At 37.4% G+C, this 26,205-nt stretch overlaps 1 protein-coding gene across 1 annotated transcript in view; it reads left to right on the forward strand.

Annotated features, from left to right (window-relative positions):
- RYR2 (ryanodine receptor 2) overlaps positions 1-26,205 on the forward strand; it is a 294,938-nt gene that overhangs the window by 258,261 nt on the left and 10,472 nt on the right. Inside the window, exons 88-100 of the mRNA XM_054396845.1 lie at positions 45-173; positions 1,430-1,534; positions 4,095-4,176; positions 5,209-6,512; positions 6,864-6,928; positions 8,527-8,674; positions 10,152-10,238; positions 11,895-12,116; positions 13,473-13,603; positions 14,235-14,277; positions 20,940-21,073; positions 24,752-24,812; positions 25,993-26,139. Coding sequence (XP_054252820.1) covers positions 45-173; positions 1,430-1,534; positions 4,095-4,176; positions 5,209-6,512; positions 6,864-6,928; positions 8,527-8,674; positions 10,152-10,238; positions 11,895-12,116; positions 13,473-13,603; positions 14,235-14,277; positions 20,940-21,073; positions 24,752-24,812; positions 25,993-26,139 — 2,658 coding nt within the window. The remainder of the gene's footprint in view (positions 1-44; positions 174-1,429; positions 1,535-4,094; positions 4,177-5,208; positions 6,513-6,863; positions 6,929-8,526; positions 8,675-10,151; positions 10,239-11,894; positions 12,117-13,472; positions 13,604-14,234; positions 14,278-20,939; positions 21,074-24,751; positions 24,813-25,992; positions 26,140-26,205) is intronic.

The following is a 26,205-nucleotide window of genomic DNA, read 5'->3' on the forward strand; positions in this document are numbered from 1 at the left end:
TACATTATCTCTTTGTGCTTCTGACAACTGTTTGTTTTTCTTAGGAATCCATTAGTGATTTCTATTGGTATTATTCTGGGAAGGATGTTATTGATGATCAAGGACAACGAAATTTTTCCAAAGCCATCCAGGTTGCAAAACAAGTTTTCAATACTCTTACAGAGTATATCCAGGTAAATTAGTTTCATTGGAATTTTATGTATTTGAAACAAAACTATTCATATGTCTGGCATGAAGATGTAGTGTAACTAGATATAACATAGACATAAAATATAGATGCGTTTGTGATTGAACATTATAAGTAGGAAGTGAACTTTGGAAATATGGTTGTCACAACTCTTTTGGAATCTTTGTAATTTACTAAAATTTACAGATATTAGTAAATAATCTTTCTTTGGTTGTATGCAAGATGGAGGTTTTTTTTTCTTTGCATTGTTTTCATTTGGCCTAGACTGCAGTTGCATTACCCACTTTAAAGTCTTCACTTTAAATCCACTGAGAAACTAAGATCAATGCAAAACACAGTTGATATCTAGTCAATAGAACTTTAGATTGTATTTTACGTCAGGAATAAGGCACTGTTTTAAGGCACTTGAGAATTGTGGAGATGTACTTTAGGTGGAGTGTGGTAAATGAGACTGAAAACAATCCTGTAAAAAAAACAGTGCAGTAATTCTATGTTATGTTTGTAATTCAGTGTAATTTAGTTCTTAAGTAAATCCTCACGTAAATCAGTCAACAATATTACAGTAACAAGCAGGTTGGAGAAAATCTCATTATACTGTTAGATGTCTGTTGTTTTTATTTGGATGACAGTAATTGTTGTGAAAAAAGTATTATACACATATATGTTTGTCTATTTAATGTATACATATTTGGCAATTCACAGGTGGTATTGTTAGCTGGTTAAATATTTTATTTTCTATCCTTTGAGGCTTCAAAAGATTTTGTATTCCTTTCTTTCTTTTTCCAGAAGCTGAATTTTTTTGAAGAATATTCTTTACCACTGAGTTTGACAACAGCTAGAATATGCTGGGGAAGAATAGTTCACTAGTCTAATTCTCTAATTCCTAATGCCAATTTTGCATTAGCCTTCTATAAAGTTATTCCTGCACTATAGGACTACATAGGGAAGACTAGTGCCTCTTTAGCATTTGTGGATTAAAGTTACAAGCAGAGGTACTTTTTGTGGTTCTGAATTAGTAAACTGGGACTTGGCTGAAACAAAGGCAGAATGGTTATTAAAGATAGGCATTGTTTTCTGTCACTGGCATTTTTAAAAAGGTAATTTTGTATACATTTGATTTTTCATAGCAGTTTCTGAAGGGCAGTCCTAAGCTATGCACTGTCTGTGTATATGCCTTCCTGTTTATGTTCAGTTTCTTGCAAATAAACTCTGCTTTTTTTTTTCTTGTTGGATAATCAATAGGGGCCATGTACTGGTAATCAGCAAAGTCTGGCACACAGCAGGCTGTGGGATGCTGTTGTTGGTTTTCTTCATGTATTTGCCCACATGCAGATGAAGCTGTCTCAGGTATCTTTTTGTTTTGCTTTTGAGATACAATTATTTGGCTCCAAAGGTATCTGTGTAAGTATTCTTTGCATAAATTAAAGTAGTGTTGCTCAAATGATTTCTCCTTCATGCCCTTGGGACTTCATGGTTGAAAGTAGGCTGATTGCTTAGATTTGTGGACTTTGTACTCCATGTATGCTTCTCATTCTTTATAGCTGAATAGAGGTCTTTTTCCAGCAAATGGCAAGACAGGGAAACCTGTTTTTCAATATTGATGCACTGAATTTCTACTCAAGTGTATTTATAAATGCCTGTAGATACTATCCTGGTTTTGAAATACTTTTGTTAAGAATTGAAAAAATAGTCAGCTTGGATAGGCCACAGTGGTGGCTGTTGTGCTTTCTTCCTACCACTAAAGCAACATGGAAGGTGGTATCTAATGAGTTATTGACAGCAAGTAAAAGACACAATAGCTATATTGTGTATATATATGTTGACTGAGAAATATGATGTAACTAAGGGCAACATTTGTTTTTACGGTAACGGCAAGTTTATAGTCCCAGCTATGCCCAGAGTGGCTTCATAGCATCTTTTAAGTACTTCATTTAGAAAATAATAATATTCATACTGCCACTTCAGAGAGAACCAGGAAACTTTCACATACTCCGTTGTAGCATGTAGAGTGAGTTACGCTCCTCTGAGAGATGACAGAAACAGAGTCTACTCCGAGTGTATGATGTCTTTCTCTTATGTGGAGCTCAAGATCTTGGCTTTCGGGAGCTCCTACAGGGGGCCATCAGAGCCCTGGGGAAAAATCAGGATAGACATGGACTCTTTGTTTTATTTATGGTTGTTAGAAGAATATAATAATAAGCTTTTCAAATTCTATTGAAATATCAATTTTTAAAGGTGTAGAGTGTGGCTCAATGGATTGTTGACTTGGTGTATGGTTTTTGTAAGAGTAGCCTGCTTTTAGGTTAAGTACTTGGGGTTTGTTTTAAAGTTTACAGAACATTTTTGAAGAGTAAGTGAAACAAGATTTAAATAGGAACAAAACTAAATCACTGTTGTGTTGGTTGGTTTTTTTGGTTGTTTTGGTTGTTTTGTTGGTTTTGGGGGTTTTGGTTGGTTGGTTGGTTGGCTTTTTGGTTTATTTTTCCTTCTTGTTACCATTTAAGGTTTTCAGGGCAAAAACCTCCTGGGACAGAATTTAAATTACCCTCCCTCTCCTTGCTCAGGGAGAAGATAGGCAGGGGAAGTCAGGGGTAAACAAAAGGATTTCCACAGAATTGGAAGTTAATAAAATAATTGTAACAAATAATAAAAGGTATTTAGGGAAAGGGGATGTACAGGCAAACTGAGGAAAGGATTATATACAAAACCTGAGGGAAGATGGCAATGGATTCCCCCACAACACGTGGATGCAGGTCCCAACACGTGGAAGCAGGCATGACTGCGCAAGCAGATCTCAACTAGCAAACAGTTCCCTACCAGGCAGGAAGGCAAAAAGTATGAGAGCTTGCTGGAACTTCCTGCCCCCTTAAATAGAAGATAGGCAGGACAGGGGATGGAATAACATGACCCAGGGACTCCCACGGGGTTGGGTGATGCCCACCTGTTAACCCTTAAACCACAACAGTTCTTTATTCTTGCTCTAGGAAGTGACAAGGTGATACTGGCAATACTGTAAAAAATCTCTGTAAGGCAGAAAATGAAAACAACTTTCAATCTAAATAAACAAAAGTCATGCAAGTTGTAAGGAGCTTTTGAAGTAAGAAGAATTATAATGAAAACTTACAAAACAAATTACTTGGAAATCTTCATTATTTTAACCTTGGGCTCTTTCCAGCCAAGATTCACAGAGTGCCTTGAGTTTATTGTACCAATCACTGAAATCCAGCAATGCTGAAGTATGCCCTATCAACAGCATGATTCACTGAGGAAGAAATCAATTAGTTGAATAAATCTGTCCAGAATAGATTCCAGGTTGAAATCACTGGCAAGCAAAATAGTAAACTTGATAAGCCAAATAAGATAAAACATGGATAATAGAATCAATATCATGTCTAATTAAGGATATACTAATGGAACTTCATTAATAAGTAGTTTGAAATTTTATTTCAACTATTTTGTTTTCTCAAAAAAACCCCATCAGTGGCCTGTAATGAAATCACTTTATTTTGGATCATGTTACTGAGCTCTGTGTGCTTCTATCATTGTTTTTACAAATGTTAATAGCTGTAAACTTGACTATGCTGCCAGCAACAATATTTTAGCTGACATGAAATATTGCCAAACAATCATCTGAGAATTTTAAATTCTTTTCATCACCTTCAATTTTAACTTTGTCATTATTAAATTGTAGTTTTCTATACAGATGATCTTGTAAATGTTTGATCCTCTGAATGCACTGTCAAGAATCAAGCAAATGAATGTATTTTCACTGGATTGCCAGCTTTGACACTACTAGATAATTTCTAAGTCATTTTTAGAGGGTGAAATATGCATGCACTTATATAAATCTCAAAGAAATCAATAGATTTTTTAAAAAATTATTTTATATATTTTGTTAATTATTTAGGATTCCAGTCAAATTGAATTACTGAAGGAACTAATGGATCTTCAGAAGGATATGGTTGTCATGTTGCTGTCTATGCTGGAAGGTAGTCAAAGTTTAATTTGAAATCCTGTTTCACAACTGTTCTAGAAAAGTTTTAGCCTTTTGTGTTTTTCTTCATGTGAGAAATAATGCTCCATTTTCCTTTGAGTTTTTAATTTTCATGTCCCAATTGTCAGGAGGATTGTTAGATCTTAAAGTGAACGGGAGATTTATATGGTGTAGTTGATACAGTTTATATTAATTCTGAATGCCAGAACTGTATAAAATCCAGATCTGGCAGAAGTTTTACTTTGTTTCCATGAATGACTTTACTATATTGCTTTTACTTTGGTAGTGATACTACCAATAAGGAACAGGCTTTGATAAATCTGGTGACTAGTGTTACGGTCATTTATAGCTAGTACCCAAAATGATGATTCACCAGAATACGTGATCATTATCAAGAAATATTATGTTTTTAGCCCTTTACATTATTGTATTGGTGCTTCCAATACCAGACTAACCAGACATATTACATGGATGATCCAAAGATATAGTTTCAGTTTTTGCTTCTTACATGTAACCTATCACATTTATAATCTTGGGAGAACAGGCAGGGCAATAAATGCAGCACAGGTTGTGGTGTAGCATGTATTGCAGCTACTACTGCTTTGCTCATAGAGGGTCACTGAGAAGGAAAGTAAGTCCTTAGTATTGGAGGCTGTGCTTCATGAGTAACCTAGTGGGCTACTCATCCTGACTAGCGTGAAACTAGTTCTGTCTATGTTGCACTATAGCAAAATGCACAGTATGCTGTCTGATGTTTAGTACTGTATTAAATGTAATAGATCTCTCTCTGTAGGGCTTGTTAAGTCTTCCTTTCTTTAATGGCAAATACTTTGTTACTTACGTTATTTCCAAGTCGTAGGATAGTGTTATTAGTAAAAGATGTCTGATTTTACAGCTAGCTTTCTCATGTGAGTGTGTTTGCCAATAGTTTATGATTCTTACTGTTTGGTGGTTTCACTAGTCATTATTGTACTTTGCCAAACATTTGTTGCCATTGGTATCTCTAACTTCATGTCATCACATCTAGGTAACGTTGTGAATGGAACTATTGGCAAGCAGATGGTCGATATGCTTGTGGAATCTTCCAACAATGTGGAAATGATTCTGAAGTTTTTTGATATGTTCTTAAAATTGAAGGATCTGACTTCCTCTGATGCATTCAAAGAATATGACCCTGATGGTAAAGGAATAATTTCAAAGAGGGATTTTCATAAAGCAATGGAAAGCCATAAGCATTACACCCAGTCGGAAACTGAGTTTCTGCTATCATGTGCTGAAACGGATGAGAATGAGACTCTGGACTATGAGGAGTTTGTGAAACGATTCCATGAACCTGCTAAGGACATTGGTTTCAATGTTGCTGTTCTCCTGACCAACCTGTCGGAACACATGCCCCATGATACCCGCTTGCAGACTTTTCTGGAACTGTCAGAAAGTGTGCTGAATTACTTTCAGCCTTTCCTTGGACGCATAGAAATCATGGGCAGTGCGAAGCGCATTGAACGAGTTTATTTTGAAATAAGTGAGTCAAGTCGGACTCAGTGGGAGAAACCTCAGGTGAAAGAGTCAAAGAGGCAATTTATATTCGATGTTGTAAATGAAGGTGGGGAGAAAGAAAAGATGGAGCTTTTTGTTAATTTCTGTGAGGATACCATCTTTGAAATGCAGCTGGCTGCCCAGATCTCTGAGTCAGATCTGAATGAAAGGTCAGCAAATAAAGAGGAGAATGAGAAAGATAAGCCTGAGGAACAGGATCCTAGAATGAGTTTCTTCTCTCTCATGACCATGAAGTCAGCATTAGTAGCTCTCAAATATAATGTAATGACTCTTATGAAAATGCTCAGCATGAAGAGCCTAAAGAAACAGATGAAAAAAGTGAAGAAAATGACAATGAAGGACATGGTCATGGCTTTCTTTTCTTCCTATTGGAGCATTTTGATGGGCTTACTACATTTTGCATATAGTGTTGTCCGTGGCTTCTTTCGCATCATATGCAGTTTGCTGCTTGGAGGAAGCCTAGTAGAAGGAGCAAAGAAAATCAAGGTGGCTGAACTATTAGCGAATATGCCAGATCCCACTCAGGATGAGGTGCGTGGGGAAGGAGAAGACGGAGAAAGGAAGCCAACAGAAGCTGCATTGCCTACAGAAGACTTAACAGATCTGAGAACTTTATCAGATGAGAGTGATCTACTCTCAGATATATTTGGGTTGGATTTGAAACGAGAAGGTGGACAGTATAAATTGATCCCTCACAATCCAAATGCTGGTTTGAGTGACTTACTGAGCACTCCATCCTTAGCTCCAATGCCTCAGGTGCAGGAAAAAATTCAGGTAACTGTATCTTTAATTTCTGATGTATGTTTCTTATGTTAAGTATAATCTTGAAGCAAAACCTTTACATCTACGTTTTTCTGAGTTCCATGACATGTTTATGCTCTCTGATGTCATAAACTTGGATCCCCATGGCCTTCTCTAAGTACATGGTTAAGTACATGATGTTTTGTTTTACTTCAATTCAGCGCTAAAATATCTCTTCATTAATGTAAATTAAAGGATCATCTCTTAGGGTTTAAATTGTTTTAAGAAGTTGTCTAAACCTTATTATACAAGTATAGAGTTAGTTGAAAGAATATAGAGTGCAGAATGTTAGGCTTTCATTTTTTTTATTCTGACTTTCTGTAGGAGCAGGTGAAAGAAGATGAAAAAGAAGAGAAGGAGGAAACAAAATCTGAGCCTGAAAAAGCAGAGTACGTATTATTTTAACCCCAGTCCTTGCTTCATAGCCTTTAATTTTGTGTCCATTCATGTTCTGCTGTTAATTGTTTTTTTAACCATCTTCTACATCCAGGCATGTGTGCAAAAAAAATTACCATGAAATTACCAGCAGCATTCTTTGTAATGTCAGTTTATTTTATTTTAGAATGCGTTTGATGCATAAATTTTTTCTTGGCATTTCTGAAAGCTATAAGAAAACCTCTTGGAAAAATTGTAGGAGTGCTTAGGTTCCAGAGACTCATTATCTATCAGTGGTAGAGACTGAATCTATATTACTTCTCTCATTTGCTATGACTGACCTTTTTTTCTGAGTTATGTTAGGTTTTGGAAAATCTTAATATTCCAATGTAATTTTAATGCATTACTGAGTACTCTCACATCTTTATGAAGAACAAGGATTAGCATTTGATAAATGATTATTCAAATCTTCTTAGGATAATGTTAGCTTAGAATTAAAATACTAGAAAGCAAAACAATAATGCTTGGGTTTAACTACTAAAAGGTTTTAGTGCACCCCATCCTTGTATTTTTTGTTTCCTGATACATGTACAACTCTGATAGGTGTAGAGTTTCCGTAGCTGATATCTCTGTCAAAATCCTAAGTAGGTCCCTTAGTCTCAAGACCTATACTTACTATTCCCCTGGGAAGACAAACACTTGCCTAGTAAAAAAACCTGTTCTTCCTAATCAGTCGAGCAAATTTCTAACTCAGCTGGTATCACTTTTGAGGGACAGTCTTGCTGACTTTTGAAGGTCGCTTCACTGGTGCTCTGCTTGACTGCATGCGTGGCAGTGATATGTGTATTATGTGCAAGGAATGTAGTGCCTTGGACTATTGGCTGCCCTGAAACCATTCCTAACATAAGATAAACATTCAGCTTAGGGGCGTCAGGTATTCTGTTTGTAGGTAGGTACAGAGAAATTAATGAAGTAACAGAAGTTGCCTCTGACTCTGGTTTCAAACGGACTTCTGTGATCCTTTCATCTATCATGCTGTCAGGTCAAATTAACTTGTAAGATAATTCACAGTTCCTTAAACCATGTGTTTGGAGATGGCAGACCATGAATTATGATATTCTGTAGTTGGGCATCATGGTAATAATTACACATTGAATGCTGTCAAGCTTTCTTATTCCAGTAAGTGGAGTGGGTAGTTATGAATTCTTCAGGTGGGCAGAAATGCAGAATTTAAAACTTGCAGTTTGGCTTCTAAACACAAGGACAACCAAAGTTTTCTGCAACCGTTGTGGGAACCAGATAGTTCAAGTGCACAAGATTGGAAGGAAGCACTTAGACGTATAGGCACTCATGCAGACATGCAACTGTCAGCTTGCAGACGTTTTTCAGCACCATTATGAAGCAGGCCCTCAGGTAATAATGTTGGCAGATTCTTGATTTCCTGCCTCTACCAGTTAGGAGTCTCACTTCAGGGTGCCAAAACAGTAAGCTTAATTATCTGTAGACTCAATCAGACTGTCACCCTCGCTATTGCTTTGGGTTGAAGAGTGATATCTCCGTTTAGCAATTTTATTAACTTGACATATTATTTTGCCTTCATTTGTGTCCTAAGAGGAGAAGATGGAGAAAAACAGGAAAAAGCCAAGGAAGACAAAGGGAAACAGAAATTAAGACAACTTCATACTCACAGATATGGAGAACCAGAAGTTCAGGAATCTGCGTTCTGGAAGAAAATTATTGCATATCAACAGAAGCTTCTTGTAAGATGTTCTCTAGACTGCGTTTAGCTGTTGGCAGGGATATGTACTACCATATCATTCTACCAATGTAAAGATAAATACGCATCTGATGAACCTCATTTTTCTATCCGCCATCATCCATAAAAACGACATAAAGGTGAAGGTTTAACTGGCATGTCAGAGAGAAGAAACACACAAATAACTTAGTAGACAAGATAATAATTCTTAGGAAAACGATTATTGTCCAAAATCCAGTCCTCTCAAGAGACCTGTCCATCGCTGGAAAGCATCCATGCATTTTTATGTGAATAAAATGTTCATTATTTTCACAGCAGATTGTGAGCCTGTAGGATTTGTCTTTCCCTGAAAGACAACTTTAGGAAATTACAAGCTCTCCTAGAAAAAAGAATTTAAGATGCAATGCTTAGCCTAAGGCTCACAAGAAAAGATGTTACAGATTTCTTTTTTTGGTGAAATAGCAATTTGTTTAAAAAAATTCTCAAAACCTGTTGGAAAAAAAAAGGCTAATTAAAATACTGTAACTGCATCTGAGAGTGTATCAGTATAATATGATATATCTGTTTGCTGTTGAACTAATCAAAGCCCATACTTTGGTTAGTATTTTTGTTTTATATGAAATCGCACACACATTCTGTGAGGCTGGTGTGAAATGCAAAGCAAAATGAAATACATTTTGCTATATATATAGTAGATGCAATTATGTAGGGACAGCCTACTTCTAATGTGAATAATGTAGCAGAACTACAAAGCTGTAGTCACAATCTTAATAAGGAATTAGATGGTTTAAATTATAGGTTTAAACAGATTAATTTTTTAAGCTAATCACATAACACTCATGTGAATTTCATTTAAGTTCTTCTTATAGTCCCATTTAATAATTCACTAATAGCCATCTATGGTTAGGAATGAAAAATGGAGAAATTGTCATTTTAGAGTTAAAGAATCCAAGCTAGGAAGGTTTTTGAATTGTCAGGAAGGGTGAAGGTAAATTTCTGTACTCTTTGACAGTATCATAATGTGAGAGAAGCTTTGTATTTGTGCACTTAGGTCACAGATGATCTTTTGCTGTTCTGGGAAAAACCCAATAGATTCTAGAATAGAAAAATATTTAAAATAAACTTACATGCAGACATTTACGTTTCTTAGTAAAAGTAACCATTTGCCATATGCAAGAATATTGAGCTGCAGAAAAAGCATATTTCTGTATTACTTTTATATGATGATCTCTTTGTGTTGTCTCTAAGTGTACTGAGAGGATAATGAAAAATACATAAGAAACAATTAGAAGTTCTTCATCCTTTTATGTATGGACTGAAACAAAAGGTCCTTTATCCAGTATTGCACATATACGAGGGAATTTGTTCATCACTCAAAATGTTTGACTTTTTTTTTTAAGTTACAATCTACGCAAGAGCCTCATAATGATTGTGCTCTCACTATTAGACAAAATGAATTTATATTCTATTTCTACTTTCAGAATTATTTTGCACGAAACTTTTACAACATGAGAATGTTGGCGTTGTTTGTTGCTTTTGCCATCAACTTCATCCTGCTTTTCTATAAGGTAAATTTCAAAAATAGTACTTTCCAAGCTGTATACTGAAAAACATTCATAAAGGAGAAGTCATGTTATCTGAAAATGTCTAGAATATCACTAATACTCTTTGTCAGTGTTGTTAGTATCACTAATGTAGCCTTCAGACTCAAATCAACTTCTGGCAGAGCCCTGCTGATAAAGACCGTATCATAGAATCACAGAATCATGGAATGGTCCAGGCCAGAAACGACCTCCAAAGGTCATCTAGTCCAACCTCCCCGCAGTCAGCAGGGACATCCTCAACTAGACCAGGCTGCCCAGGGCCTCATTGAGCCTTGCCTTGAATATCTCCAGGGAAGGGGCCTCAACCACCTCCCTGGGCAAGCTGTTCCAGTGTTCCACTACCCTCACAGTAAAGAACTTCTTCATGATATCTAATCTAAATCTGCCCTTCTCTAGTTTGAAGTCATTGCACCTCGTCCTGTCACTGCAGGCCCTTGTAAACAGTCTCTTGCCATCCTTCCTGTAGGCCCCCTTCAGGTACTGGTAGGCTACTATCAGGTCTCCCTGGAGCTTTCTCTTCTCCAGGCTGAACACCCCCAGCTCCCTCAGCCTGTCCTCATAGCAGAGGTGCTCCAAACCCCTGATCATTTTCGTGGCCCTCCTTTGGACCTTCTTCATCAGGTCCATGTCTTTCCTGTATTGAGGGCTCCAGACCTGTACACAATACTCCAGGTGAGGTCTCACCAGAGCAAAGCGGCAGAATCACCTCTCTGGATCTGCTGGCCATTCTTCTTTTGATGCAGTCCAGGATGTGATTTGCCTTCTGGGCTGCAAGCACACACTGCCTGCTCATCTCCAGCTTCTCACACATCAGCACCCCCAAGTACTTTTTCACAGGGCTGCTTTCTATCACCTCATCCCCCAGTCTGTATCGATAGTGAGGATTGTTCCGGTCCAGATGCAGATCCTTGCACTTGCTGTTGTTGAACCTCAAGAGGTTCACCTGGGCCCACCTCTCCAGCTTGTCCAGGTCCCTCTGAATGACATCCCATCCCTCTGGTGTATTGACAACACCACATAGCTTGGTGTCATCTGCAAACTTGATGATGCTACACTCAATCCCACTATGTCATTGATAAAAATATTAAACAGTACAGGTCCTAGTAAAGACCCCTGAGGGACACCACTTGTCACTGCTCTCCATCTGGACTTCAAGCCATTGAGCACTACCCTCTGAATGCGACCATCCAGCCAATTTCTTATCCACTGAACAGCCCACCCATTGAATCCATCTCTCCAACTTGTCAAGCAGGATGTAGTGGGGCACCATATCAAAGGCATGTAGGGATGTCAGGAGTTGATTTGGTTTCTTCCAAGAGGGCTATGCCTTTTCCTGAATTTGAGGTGATAAAATTCAGCATGTTTGCTGAACTCTGTCCCAAGTTTGCTACCAGGGACAGAGAGTGAAAAAAGGAAGAAAGTACAGATTATCACTGATTGGTGTAACAAAATGAAAGGGTCTCTGTGAGATATGGTCTGTGGACATTTGTATGCAAAAAAAAATCTTTCCTTGCAATTATGTCTTCCTTAGTATAATTTTTGTCAGTTCCACTACTTAGCAGTGTAAAGATCCTGTCAAAGAAATGCAGCTGCATTATTAAGATTAAATGATTTACACAGGTCTCCACCTCTGCTGTAACAGAAGAAAAGGAAGTTCCTGTGCTATCTGCTGGTGAAGATACCAAGGTGAACAGCCTGGAAAGTGATGATGATGAAAGGGTCATTGCAGTGCATTATGTCCTGCAAGAAAGCAGTGGCTACATGGAGCCCACATTGCGTATCTTGGCCATCCTACACACAGTCATCTCATTCTTCTGCATCATAGGGTATTACTGTTTGAAAGTAAGAAAATTTGATTGTTGTTTATTCTTCTAGCTCTCAGCTTTTTTATCCACTGAGCAGTGTAAGTTGGAACAAAGTCATAGCAACTTTCCTTAAGCAGATTCAGGGACGATGTAAAGAAGCACTGTTAGAGAAATATACACAGAAATTATGTTTTTTTTTCAAACTACATTTATTCTCTGGGTAGAAGAGAAAAACATTATTGTTGTTATTATTTGCCTATTATTTGCCTTAATCAATTGCCTTTTTTTCCAATTCTGAAACCCTGAAGAAATGGCCAAATATGGCTTCAGTCCCTGTCTTTGGAGATACACCACTTTCAAAATAAGAAATCTTCCTATGTCCAGGTCTGTGGGGGATATGTCCACTGCTGGAGATTGCTCTACTTTAAATCCACTATATTTTTCTCAATTAGCTGTCCGAAAATAAGATAGGAACTATGGTTATTGTATCTAATAATATCATCGTGTTGCTTGAGTGGTCTAACTGCTGGTATTATTATTTCAGCATACTTATCTCCAGTCTTGACCTGTAATGTAATCACAGTGACTAATGCAGGGTGTGAATTTTTGAGGGCTTGTGAAATAATTCCAGAAAGAGTAGGGTTTATTTTTTGTTGATAAAACATTTCTAAGAAAAATTTATTTTATAGAGACCATGAGTTACATCTTCCTTCTCCTAATGTACTTGTGAATGTCATCCGGATGATCAAAGAGAGTTGAGGGTAAAGTCTGATTCTTACTGCTCAGATGTCTTAACTGCTTGCAAAGAACTACAGAGCACAAGTCAAGTATATGGAATGTGAATACGATTTAAGAATTTTTTTTCTTTTCACTGCTTCCAGTCTTTTATTGCTCTGTGCTGTGAGACCATTTTGCTTCTCACTGTGAAACCTCAAGAATTCTTTAGCAAATGAAAGGCAGTCTCTAACACCTCTGAGAATCAAAATGCAATCAATCCAAAGGTGTGATCCCAAACGAGTATATTTTGAAACTAGAATTTCTAAGCATTCAGACAAATTTTTTTTTTTTAAACTCTCTTTACTTGACTAGCTCTAATAGCTCTGCAGCACTGGGGAACTATTTTTACTTAAAAGATCTCTTTTCAAGGGTTTTGTCTACCTTTTTACAACGGTGCGGTACTGTCTAGTTATGTGATTCCAACTGACCTGGTTCTTGTGCTTCTATACCTTTACAATGTTCCAGACAACTGTCAAGTCTTTTAATTTATTTTTTCAATGCTATTCATGCTTTGTTCAGTATTCATACTTAGTTTTTCATAACAGCCAGCTTTTCTGAATAATTTGCAGACATGTTAGTGCATTTTAAATAATTCCTGATATTTTTTCAACTGCAGGTTCCACTGGTTATTTTTAAGAGAGAAAAGGAAGTGGCGAGGAAATTGGAATTCGATGGGCTGTATATAACTGAACAGCCTTCAGAAGATGATATTAAGGGACAGTGGGATAGACTTGTAATCAACACACAGTGAGTTTTTACCTAGTTTGTCTCTTCATAGTTTTGCAAGGAATTATTCTTTAATCTCCACAATTATGTAGTTGATCATCCAGCTCATCTGAAATAATTGTGAGGGACATACTTCTAGCAAGGTTATAAATAATATTACAGACATCTGTTATGTCATTTTTTGCTATTACTTCTTAATCTTATTCATTTCCAGGTTTTTGCTTTTAAATTATTTCTGTTCTATAAAAGAAAAAAAAAATCTTCTGGCAAGCAGGGTGACAAACGCTTACTGCAGTCATTTTGAGGGTGAACTGTGCTTTGCATCATTTAGTCATTTAGTGTCTCTTGAAGGCTGTCCTTTAGGAATATATTTAAAGTCCTGAGTTTGCCCAGTGGGACTGTGTGATCCAACTGCTTTAGAACCCTATCTGCAGTTATCACCTCAGCTGCTCTTTCGCAGCCACATTAGCATGGTAGGCTGAATGCCATTTGGCAACTTTCATTCAAGTACCACAAAAATTAATAACTGGTGATAGCAACAACAAATTGCCTCTTAGAAACAAAATCAGTATGTAATTTTAATGATGTCTTAGCAAATACTGCATCTTCTCATGACTGTCTAAAATGTAATATTCTTCATCTTGATTCTCAGGTCGTTTCCAAATAACTATTGGGACAAATTTGTGAAAAGAAAGGTAAAACTTATTTTAAAATATATATATACAGATGAAGTTAAGTTTTAATGCATGGTGATTTTTGTGTTTGGAGAAATATGGGCTATATTTCTTTGAAATAAAACTTTGGATTTGGTGTAAATTCCCATATTTAGCATTTTACAATGCTTGCAATTCCTTATTTACCTCCTGTTTACAATTACTTTTGTATGGTTTGGGTAGTTATTATTTCAACTTTTTTTTCTACATATAGCTTATTGAATAAAACAGGAACTCAAATACATTCATAAAATTATGTGAAAGATTTTTGTATGTATATCGCAACGTATGTAAATTATTTTGTCTCAGAATAGAAAATCCCTCACCCAGGGGAGGCTAAGACAGGAGTCAAGCAAGAAAATAGGACAAACTGAGCTGTTTAGACACAAAGTGTAGTCAGACAACCAGACTGACCAGCAAATCATATACGTTCATCTGTCCCTTTTTGTTGCTTACCACTCTATTTTTCTGTACTTGTTCCTCCCAAAATTACCTAAATCCATCCCTTTCCCTACCTTGTCTTCCTTCATATAACATACCACAGTAAATTCTGTGCAATACCTAAATGTTTTCCTTTGCCATCCTGTAAAGTATCCCACATTCAGGAGGGACCAGGGTAGGTGTCCATTCTTTGGGAGACTATAATTTGGGTTCCTGTCTGCCATGGTACCCCTGTTCTCCTCTAGGCTTGAGGAGATGGGCCTTTAATGAGCTGTTAGCTCCTGTAATGGGCCTGAGAATAGCTGGGCAGATTATTCTTTGAACTGGTCCCCAACCATTATCTCTCTGTGGTTCGTTGTGGATGTGCAGATGAGCTTTTATTGCATAACCTAACAACGTATCTCTCAAAAATACTCCTTCATAGACTGAGACTATTGAATTTCATTTCTTATGAACTGCTATGTCAAATGTTTTCTCATATTACAGTATCACAGTATATTAGAGGTTGGAGGGGACCTCAAGAGATCATCAGGTCCAACCCCCCTGCCAGAGCAGGATCACTTAGGGTAGTCTGCACAGGAACGCATCCAGGTGGGTTTTGCAAGTCTCCAGAGAAAGAGACTCCACAACCTCCCTGGGCAGCCTGTTCCAGTGCTCCGTCACCCTCACTGTAAAGAAGTTTGTCCTCATGTTGAGGTGAAATCTTCTATGTTCTAGTTTGAACCCATTGTTCCTTGTCTTATCACTGTGAACCACTGAAAAGAGCCTGGCCCCCTCCACTTGACATCCACCCCTCAGGTATTTATAGATATTGATCAGATTCCCTCTCAGTCTTCTCCAGACTAAATAGTCCCAGAGCTCTCAGTCTCTCTTCATAGGGGAGATGCTCAAGTCCTGTAATCATCCTCGTGTCTCCCTGTTGGATTCTTTCCAGCAAGTCTTTGTCTTTATTGAACTGGGGAGCCCAAAATTGAACACAGCACTTTAGGTGTGCTCTCACCAGGGCAGAGTAGAGAGGTAGAAGAACTTCCCTAGACCTGCTGGACACACTTTTCTTGATATATTCCCAGAATCGCATTGGCTTTCTTGGCCACAAGGGCACATTGTTGTTCTATGGAGAACTTGCTATCCACCAGCACTCTAAGGTCTTTCTCTGTGGAGCTGCTTTCCAGCAGGGCAGCTCCTAACCTGTACTAGTGCCTGTTGTTATTTCTCTCCAGATGTAGGACCCTGCACTTGTCCTTATTAAATTTCATGAGGTTTGCCTGCACCCAGCTCTCCAGCCTGTCCAGGTCACGTTGGATGGCTGCACAGCCTGAGGGGTGTCAGCCAACCCCCCCAGTTTTGTATCATCAGCAAACTTGCTCTCAATGCCCTCATCCAGGTCGTTGATAAAGATATTGAACAAAACTGGACCCAGTACTGATCCCTGGGTGACACCACTTGCCACAGACCTCCAAGTTGATTCTGTGCCACTGATGACAACCCTCGGAACTATGTTGTGAAGCCAGTTTGCAATCCACCTCACTGACCAGCCATCTATGCCACATCTCCTGAGCTTTTCTGTGAGGATGTTATGGGAGACTGTTATCAAAAGCTTTACTGAAGTCAAGATATATGACATCCACTACTCTTCCCTCATCTACCTACTTGGTCATAACTTCCTAGAAGGCTATCAGGTTAGTTAGATAGGCTTTCCCCTTGGTAAATCCATGTTGGCTACTCCTGATAACCTTCTTGTCTTCCATGTGGTTAGAGATGACCTCCAGGATGAGCTGCTCCATCATCTTTCCAGGGACGGAGGTGAGGCTGACTGGTCTGTAGTTGCCTGGGTCCTCCTTCTTGCCTTTTTTGAAGACTGGAGTGACGTTTGCTTTCTTCCAGTCATCAGGCACCTCTCCTGTTCTCTATGACTTTTCAGAGATGGCAGAGGGAGGTTCAGCAACAGTATCAGCCAGTTCTCTCAACACTCATGGATGCATCCCATTGGGGCCCATGGATTTGTGTGTCTTCAGATGGTATACAAGAGATCTCTAACCCTGTCCTGACTGATCAGCACAATGTCCACATCCCTCCAGTTCTGCTCCCTTGCTTCTAGAGACTGAGGTTCCTGAGGGCTGGTCTTAGGAGTGAAGACTGAGGCAAAGGTGGCAGCTCTGCCATCTCTGCATCATCAGTTACTGTATCTCCCCTCTCATTCAGCAGTGGGCCCACCTTTTCCCTGCTCTTCCTTTTATCATTGATCATTTGAAAAAAACTCTTCTTGTTCTCCTTCACCCCTCTGGCGAGACTCAGTTCCAGGAGGGCCTTGGCCTTCCTTGTTGCATCTCTCCATTCTCTGGCTACATCTCTATAATCCTCCCAACTGACCAGTCCTTTTTTCCACATATTGTAAACATCCTTTTTGTTTTTGAGTTTTAGTAAGAGTTCCTTGCTTATCCATGCAGGTCTCGTGCTTGCCTTGCTTGATTTTTTCTTCAAGGGAATACATTTCTCTTGAGCTTGAAGGAGGTAATGTTTGAACATCAACCAGCTCTCTTGGGCCCCCCTTTCTTCCAGAGCCCTAGCCCACTGGTTATTTTCAAGTAGAGTCTTGAAGAGGCGAAAGTTGGGCCTTTAAAAGTCCAGGGTTGAAATTTTACTTATCACCCTGCTTCTTTGTCTACTGATATTAAACTCCAACATGTCATGGTCACTGCAACCAAGATTACCCCCAACCTTGACATCTACAATCAGTTCTTGTTTGTTTGTTAATATCAGGTCCAGCATTGCACTTCTCCTTGTTCGTTCTTCAACTGGTTGTAGGAGAAAGTTGTCATCAATGCACTGCAGGAACCTTTTGGACTCTTTGTGCTTGGCTGTGTGATCTTTCCAACTAATATCCAAGTGGTTGAAGTCACCCACAAGCACCAGGGCAATTGATCTTGAGGCTACTTCCAGCTGCCTGTAGAAGGCCTTGTCAGTAGCTTCTTCCTGGTTCGGTGGTCTGTAGTAAACCCCCACAACTGTATCATCCATGTTTGTACGTCCCTTCACTCTTACCCCTAAGCTTTCAATGTTTTTATCATCTCCCCCTGGGTTGAGCTCAACACATTCCAGTTGCTTATTCACATAGCAACTCCACCACCTCGCCTTGTCAGCCTGTCCTTCCTGAAAAGAACATAGCCATCCATAACCACATTCCAGTCATGGGAGGTGTCCCACCATGTCTCTGTAATTGCAACAAGATCATAACCCTGCGACTGCACACAGATTTCCAGTTCATCCTGCTTATTCCCTATGCTTCTTGCATTGGTATATTGCTTCTAGAAAATAAACATTTTTGTATGTACTCTATCTTACAACAAGAATAATCTTCCTAGTTCATTTGGCCACAACTGAGAGCGTTCATGCTATGCAATCAAATTTATCACTCCTTCAGATCACTCGATTCCAATTATGAATCACACTTTTGGAAACATGCTTTTAAATGCTTTGTAGCTCTTCTGCTTCATAGGAGTTTTAGGTCAACATATATTAAAAAATACTTTGTATTCATTTTGCTGTTGAAGTATTTTTTTCACATTTTAGGTTGTTAGAAATATGTATCTGTTTAAGCAAAGAGGAAGGAGTAGCTTGCACAGAATATTCAATAAAGAAAAAATTCTGCATTGTTTCTGTCAATGTAGTAGGTCAAAGAAGGATCATAATAAAAAGAAAGGTTCATGGCTTTAAATTGTGTAGAGGGTTTGGTACTTTGAGCAATTGCTGGGCATGAATTTAAGTACCTCAAGTATAGAATTTTTTTTAAATTCTATTTTCATATATGTATATATGAAAATAAATGAAAATATATATGCGAAAAAATATGTATGTGTATATATATATATATATATATTCTTAAATCACAGAAACACAGAAAGGTAGAGGTTGGAAGGGACCTCTAAAGATCATTTAGTCCAACCATCTTGATAAAGGAAGTTTGCCTAGATCAGTCTATTCTAGTGAGTGATCCAAAGTCATGAAACATTGTTTTCAGGCATGTGACAAAGAAGGCTTGTCTCTAAAAATTTGTAAAAGTACAATAAAGATTTAAAGCATTGCTTATTAGAAAGCTGGTAAAAAACCACCTCACCTATAGAAGTCATTCAATTATGGTATTGTTATGTAAATTTTGTATTTCTTTGAATATTCTTTTGAAAATGAGAAAAGACAGATAATATATAGGAAGGAGCTATGTGTTCAGGGAGAATGAAAGCAAATAAACCCCAATTTCCATTTCTTCTGAAACGTTAGATTTTGAAAGAAAGAGGTGAGGGATAGTATGAATTCACTGAAAATGAGTTTTAGCTGTAACTTTGTTCAAGATCTTTTGATTCCTACATATTCTGTGTGCATTATAGTTTCATTATGATCATAAAATTGTGCAGCAGAGCCTGTTAACTAGTGTAGACAATTTCATGATTATTTCAATGTGAAACACTTCTCCTTAAAAGAAAAAAAAAAAGGACAGCAAACAACTGAAATTTCTAGTCAAGATGTTCAGATTATTTTAAAAACCCTTTAAAACAGATTAATTATGTTTGAGGGAGGTTTTTTGTGTGTATTTTGGGTTTTTTGGTAACGGGCTTTTTGTTTGCTTTTATTTTTCTTGAATATCTAGCAAAGGTCAAATAATTGCCTTTCTTATTTTAGTCAGAGCTTTTCATGTAGTTGGGATATTCAGGCCCAGTCAGCATGGGTTTATGAAAAGCAAGTTCAGCTTGATGAACCTGATCTCTTCCTATGACAAGCTGACCTACCCATTGGATGAGGAAAAGGCTGTGCATATTGTCTACCTGGACTTCTGTTAAAGCCTTTGGCACTGTTTCCCATGGAATTCTCCTAATAAAAACTGGTTGGTCATGGCTTGGAGGATAAAACAGTGGCTGGATGGCCAGGCTCGAAGAGTGGTGGTCAATGGAGCTAAATCCAGCTGTCAGCTGGATTAATGATCTTGATGAGGAGTTAGAGTGCACCATCAGTAAATTTGTAGATGACATCAAGTTAGGTGGAAGTGTTGATCTGCTTGAGGGTAGGGAGACTTTACAGAGAAATTTGGATCAATGTGCTGAGGTCAATGGTAAGTGGTCCAACAAGGCCAAGTGTCAGTTCATGCACTTGGGCTACAACAACTTCATGCAACCCTGCAGGATTGGGGCAGTGCGCCTGGAAAGTTGTCCAGCAGAAAGGGCCCTGGGAGTTCTAATTGACAAGTGGCTGAATATGAGCCAGCAGAGTGTCCAGGTGACCCAGAAAGCCAATGGCATTCCAGTTTGTATCAGAAACAGTGTGACCAGGAGTAGGAGGGAAGTGATTGTCCCCCTGTACTCAGCTCTGGTGAGGCCACTCCTTGAGTACTGTGTTCAGCTTTGGGCACCTTAGTACAAGAAAGACATTGAGGTGCTGGAGTGGGTACTAAGCTGACGAAGCCACCAAGAGTGGCTGAGGGAACTGGGACTGTTTAGCTTGAGGAAGAGGATGCTGAGGGGAGACCTTATCACTCTCTACAACTACCTGAAAGGACAACACCGAGACGTAGGTGCTGGTGTCTTCTCACAGGTAATTAGAACAGGAGGGAACATTCTCAAGCTGCATCAGGGTAGGTTTAGGCTAGACATTAGGAAAAAAAATGTTCACTGAAAGAGCAGTGAAGCATTGGAACAGGCTGCCCAGGGAGGTGGCTTAAAGACGTTTAAAGGTCATTTAGATTTGGTGCTTAGTGATATGATTTGGTGGTGAACTTGGTAGAATAGGGTTATGGTTGGACCTGATGATCTCAAGGGTCTTTTCCAACCTGAATGATTCTACGTTTGGTATTTTTGTTTTGCTTTGGTTCTTTTTGCTTGGTTGGTTGGTTTTTGTTTGGTTGGTTTGGGGGTTTTTTGTGGGTTTTTTTTGTTTGTTTGCTTCTGTCAGTGATGATATTGCTTAATTATGCTACTTCTACTGGATTATTTTCCTCTTCCTGTTTCATTAAATAAGTAACAACATCTTATCTTTGACACCCACATCTGGCCTCTATTGAATTGATTGCAGTTGAGCAGAAAAAAAAAAAAAAACAAACTGATAAGACAGATGGAAAAAAACAGATGCAAAAGATGATGTATGCTAAACCCAGTCTTCAGAAACCAAAATAGCTGGTCTACTCAACTGCTTCTCTTGAATGTTCCTCCTAACTTTAGGTTATGGATAAATATGGTGAGTTCTATGGCCGTGACAGGATCAGTGAGTTACTAGGAATGGACAAAGCTGCTCTCGATTTCAGTGATGCTCGAGAAAAGAAGAAACCAAAGAAGGATAGCTCCTTATCTGCTGTGTAAGCATTTGCTTCTGATTTGTTTGTATGATTGTTTTTTTTTTTCATTCAGATGTTTTTGTTGTTGTTTGGGGTATTCAAAGTTTGTCATTCAGCTTTGAATTTTCTCATTAATCTTTTATGTTTCTCTCTCTTAAATTGAATGTAGTAGTGAATGTTTGTCATTATGTACAACATATATGTGTGACACTGCTGTTTTTAATGTAGGAACATTTAGTTTAGTGATCAGCTGCCTGAATGCATCACACTCCCATGCTTTTGATGGTGTCATTACAGCTGGGCTGGAAATGCCTTTTCATAGCTCTCTCAGTTGAGCTCAGCTGTAAAGAATGGGCAAAATTGATACTGTGTGTTCTGATTATAAAGAGGTGATGAACGAAATTTAAGTTATACTAGCCAGTAAAACCTAGGATAATTAGTCTTCATGTATTTTTATAATTTATTTTCCCTAAACTGTGTATTTGCCTATCATTTGTCAGACCAACATGAAAAACAGCTCCCAGACATTCAGAGTGATTGCATTCATTTTCCTTCTTAGGGAACGGACATCTTTTGTTTTTTTAAAGCACTGCAATATTTTTTTTCCTATATGTTCAAATAGATAGAATATATTTTAGCAGACCAGAATGAAGCAGTTGGAGAAGGCTGATGAAATACTTAATTCAGAATTAGACCTGAAGATCATCAGTGTTTTGTTACATTTCTAATGTCTAGTCCTTGTTATATACAGTAAAAACATAAATAAAATTGCAACCTCATCCATCTTTCATGTTCTTCCTGGAACAGTCATTCTATACTTATGAGAGATGAATATGCTGTGGGAAAATAAACAGCTATGACAGAAATTTACAGAACCATTTCCATAAAATTCATATGCTTCAGGAATCCACTTTTTACTAGTTTCAAAAATGTACACTAATGAACCTACTAAAATATAGGCATATTCCAGATTCAATATTTGAAACGTCTTTACAGTGCAATGAAGAGAAAGGTGAGAAAAGCACTTGAGTTGAACCCTGAATGCACCATTTTGGGAGAAAAAGAAAAAGAATGGCATGACCTCATGTAGCTCCTAACTCTAGTGTCTCTGCTTCTTCTTGTGATCCAGACTGAGACCAGACTGAACATGTCAATGTTTTTCTCAACATGGAAGGGAAATGCAGCATATAGCATTTTCATTGCCAATACAAATGAACCAGGTTTTTCTTCTATCTCCTTGACCTGTTGCTCCTACTGTTTCTTTTTCTTTCCTGTCAGAAAATAATCTAGGATTTCCTTCCTTCTGTCTTTCTGCAAGGAACTAGAAGCACCCTTACTTGCAAGTGACCATAGTCCTTCAGAAGCTCCTGCCCATCCCACTTAGACACTGCATAAGAAAATCCTCACTGCACTGTTATATTTAAGCTCTGGGAGATCCATTCAGCTCACAGATGCAGTCTTTAGTATTTTAAAAGTATATGTATTTAAGTTTATAAACATGTATTTAAATAGTTCACTATTTCAAAAAGTTTCGTGCCACATTATGAGTTTTAGATTTGCTAACCTTGTAAATTGTTAGCTTTGCATAGCTAAGAAACCTAAACAAATGAAATGGTAAAAAAGAAAACTGAAGTCTACTGAATCTTATTTAACTAGATAGTAGACTCTAGTATTCACCTTTAGTCTCTGTTCTTATTTTTGTCTTTACAGAGCATTAATAATAAAACTGTACTCTTTTACCACATTTGAGCTAAATGTGTAGTCTTGTGCAAGTTGTGAATAAGGGGTGAAAAAAAATACCTAAATGAGTTATTGTATCATTTAAGCATTTCCTACATAGAAGTAAAATGGATGTGTGAAAGATGTGCTTTATATAAATTTGAGAGGAAGGGTCAAATCCTTCATAAATCAGAAAACTTCTACTACATTTCTTTTGCTTTTCCCTTTTTATTTGAGTAGCCTAATACACTTCACAGGGAAAAAAGAAGTCTTAATTGAAATAGACTGTAGACTATTTGGAGTAGAGGTCTTGATCTAAGTTAGATATAATGCCAATTACAGTAGCTCCACTTTATTTAGTGTTTATACTATTATATAGAGAAAATTCAACTTGAGACTTTTGGCTTTTAGTTTTATGTGTAAAAATGATGTTAAATTTTGGTTGTATTAAAGAAGAAACACTCTTGCATACAATTCAAGTACGAGTTTGGTGTTTTGATGGCAAGTGTTCTTTAGGAGTGTAACATTCAAATGAAACTATTAATTTGATGTATTCAGTGGCTCTGGCTATACAAGCAAGAATTTTGCAAATCAGACCTTGATAGAATAGGGTTTAACTCTTGGTATTCTGTCTGAGGCCTGAGGTATTCTGTCTGTCTGGCACAGAAGCACTCTGTGCTTTCGTATATGGCAATATAACATCTGTCAGCATTATTTCTACTTGTTTAGTTATTGTCAGAAGCTCATGTATTTCACAACACTGAAATCACTCACATTTTAAGGGTAAAATTAAAACAGATGACATTTTTAATGTTATTATTTGTATTTGTTCCTGAATTGTGATCCAGGTTTGGAATTAATTTTTTTCCCAGTTTCAATATAATACAGATGATCCAAACATTTCCAAAAAGAAAGTCAAAAACTGAGAAGGACAAGATACAGTTACAAGCAAGAATGGTATATATCTTGTTTGCTAAGTTCGTTGTATCATGTCTCTATAGAGGAAGAAACTCCAGTGTCTCAAGGAAATTAATGGGGTTTATTTTAGTGCAAAAAATACAGCCAGAAGTTGAAACAATTATTTGTGTTGAAAGAGTAAGAGGAGAATTAATATGTAAAGGTATTAAAGAAATAAAAGGGGAAAATTTGGAGAGAATAGTTTACAATATCGGTCTGTACAACACAATTTTTGAAGAGAGGATTGCAGCAGTAGAAGCTAACTGGCTAGTGTAACCAAGCACCAAAAACTGCATATGAAACTGGGATCCCAGACCTGGGCTTAGCACTCCAGATGGGGCTTTAGAAGTGCTTAATTAGAGGGGAAGTATCACCTCCCTCAACCTGTTAGCAGTGCTCCTCATGAAGCACCAGGGTGCCATTAGCCTTCTTTGCATTGCTGGTTTAGGCTTGACTTGCATTCTACCAAGAACCCCAGGTCCCTTTCTGCAAAAGCTTCTAATAATATACATTTATCTTTCATTCATATTTGTTCCTAATATCAATGGGTAAAGCAAAGGACAGAAGCTCTGAGATTCATTTTACTTCAGTGTCTCTCTTTGTCATCTACTTGTGTCACTCAAGGTATGCTTTCATATCTAACAGTAAAAAAATGGCAGTATGGGTGCAAAGTCTCTGATCTTTTGTAACAGCTATTTAGACTTAGCTGGGTCACATTCAAATTAATAGCAAAACTTCTTTTCCTCCATGGATTATAAAGACAGTTTATTTCACTTGTATGTATATGATAACATTGTAGACGTTGATCAGCATTAGGTCTGATGAATACAAACCAGTATGTATTTTTTTTTTTTGGACAGGTCCATTCCAGGTTAAAAGTGTGAATTACAACAAGGTTCTGATGTATTTCAGCATCAGCTGTTGTCTCCTGTGTTTCTGTGACAATATGCTTCCTGCAGATTGTGTTGCATATTTTTCTATTCTGTCCTGATATAAAATGCATGTATTTATTTATTTTTACAGGCTAAATTCCATTGATGTAAAGTATCAGATGTGGAAATTAGGAGTTGTTTTCACTGATAATGTAAGTTATCAGAATATACATATATATATATATATATATACACACACTTATATATATATTTACATCCTTGCAAAGGGAAGCACGAGGTACTGTAGAAGCTCAGTCAGTTCCCACCCTGCTTCTGATATGCTTTATTCAGGAGCAATAAGCAACAGACAATATATGTTCTAATTGTTCATAAACTTTATAAATACTTGAATATTCCTACACAATCACAATGGTGTAGTCAGTGTATGTGTACTTGCTAAAATGTGTCACTGAAGTTGATAATAGTATGATGTGACACAGAAAGAGGGTGGTTTTTAATAATTTGGAAACATAAAATGTCTTTTAAAAGCAAGAATAAAAGATAAATAAGATTCACTGTTAAAATACCGTGTAGTTTAAGAAGTAACTGATTGTACAATTAAGAGTCTTGTGATTATCACTTGCCTATTGGAAAAACTAGTTGGGGAACAAACAGTTTTGGAACTAGAAGTGCCAGAGAATGAAATCTGACTTTAGACAGGAAGAGTGGAACAGGTCTTCAGAAAGCATCATCTGTAAAGAATTAGATTTTGTTAAAGACTAGAGGGTTGTTTTTTTTTTCTCAAGGGAGTGACTATAATTTCTTATATAAATAAGTATGTGTCTTGAAGCCCAAGAAAAAACAAATGATAGAGGAAAAGAGGAAATTAGCATTTGTAGTAATAGTTAGTAAAATACTTAAACATATAAGTAGTAATTTTAGTAATTTCAGTTAATCATAAAATTACTTTTGTTTCTTGCAGAGTCCTTTAATTTGGCATTAACCACCTTAAGCCTTTAATATTTTTAAGTAATTATTTGGAATTTCCTAAAGAAAAAAAATCATTTACATCAGAAAAACATGGATTTAGCAAACAAGGATTTATCAATTTCAAACAAGGATTTAGCAATTTCAAAGTTAGTTTTTACAAACTGAAATTTAGAATGTCAGTTTTGACCATGTCTTGTGAAATCTGTGTTTGCTGATTTCATATTTTTGTGCAAAGAGAACTTCAACAATCAAAACAGCAAATTCTATGTAAAAAAATAAAATTGTTTTCTTTATAAAGAAAAGCATATTCAAGCAGTTTCTGCCTTTCTTTAGTGTTTTTGAATTAAGTTAAAGATAATAGCCGTAAGTTTTATTTTGTGATGTACTTATTTTTTCTGTTAGTCTTTCCTTTACCTAGCGTGGTACATGACCATGTCAGTCCTTGGCCATTACAACAATTTTTTCTTTGCTGCTCATCTCCTTGACATTGCAATGGGATTCAAAACCTTACGAACTATCCTGTCATCGGTGACCCACAACGGCAAGCAGGTATCCACAGTCATCTCTTTTTAGCTTTTATACTTAAGGAATACACAGGAAAGATCACTTCATAAC

The sequence above is a fragment of the Indicator indicator genome, chromosome 2 (assembly GCF_027791375.1).
Source record: "Indicator indicator isolate 239-I01 chromosome 2, UM_Iind_1.1, whole genome shotgun sequence".
Taxonomy (NCBI): Eukaryota; Metazoa; Chordata; class Aves; order Piciformes; family Indicatoridae; genus Indicator; species Indicator indicator.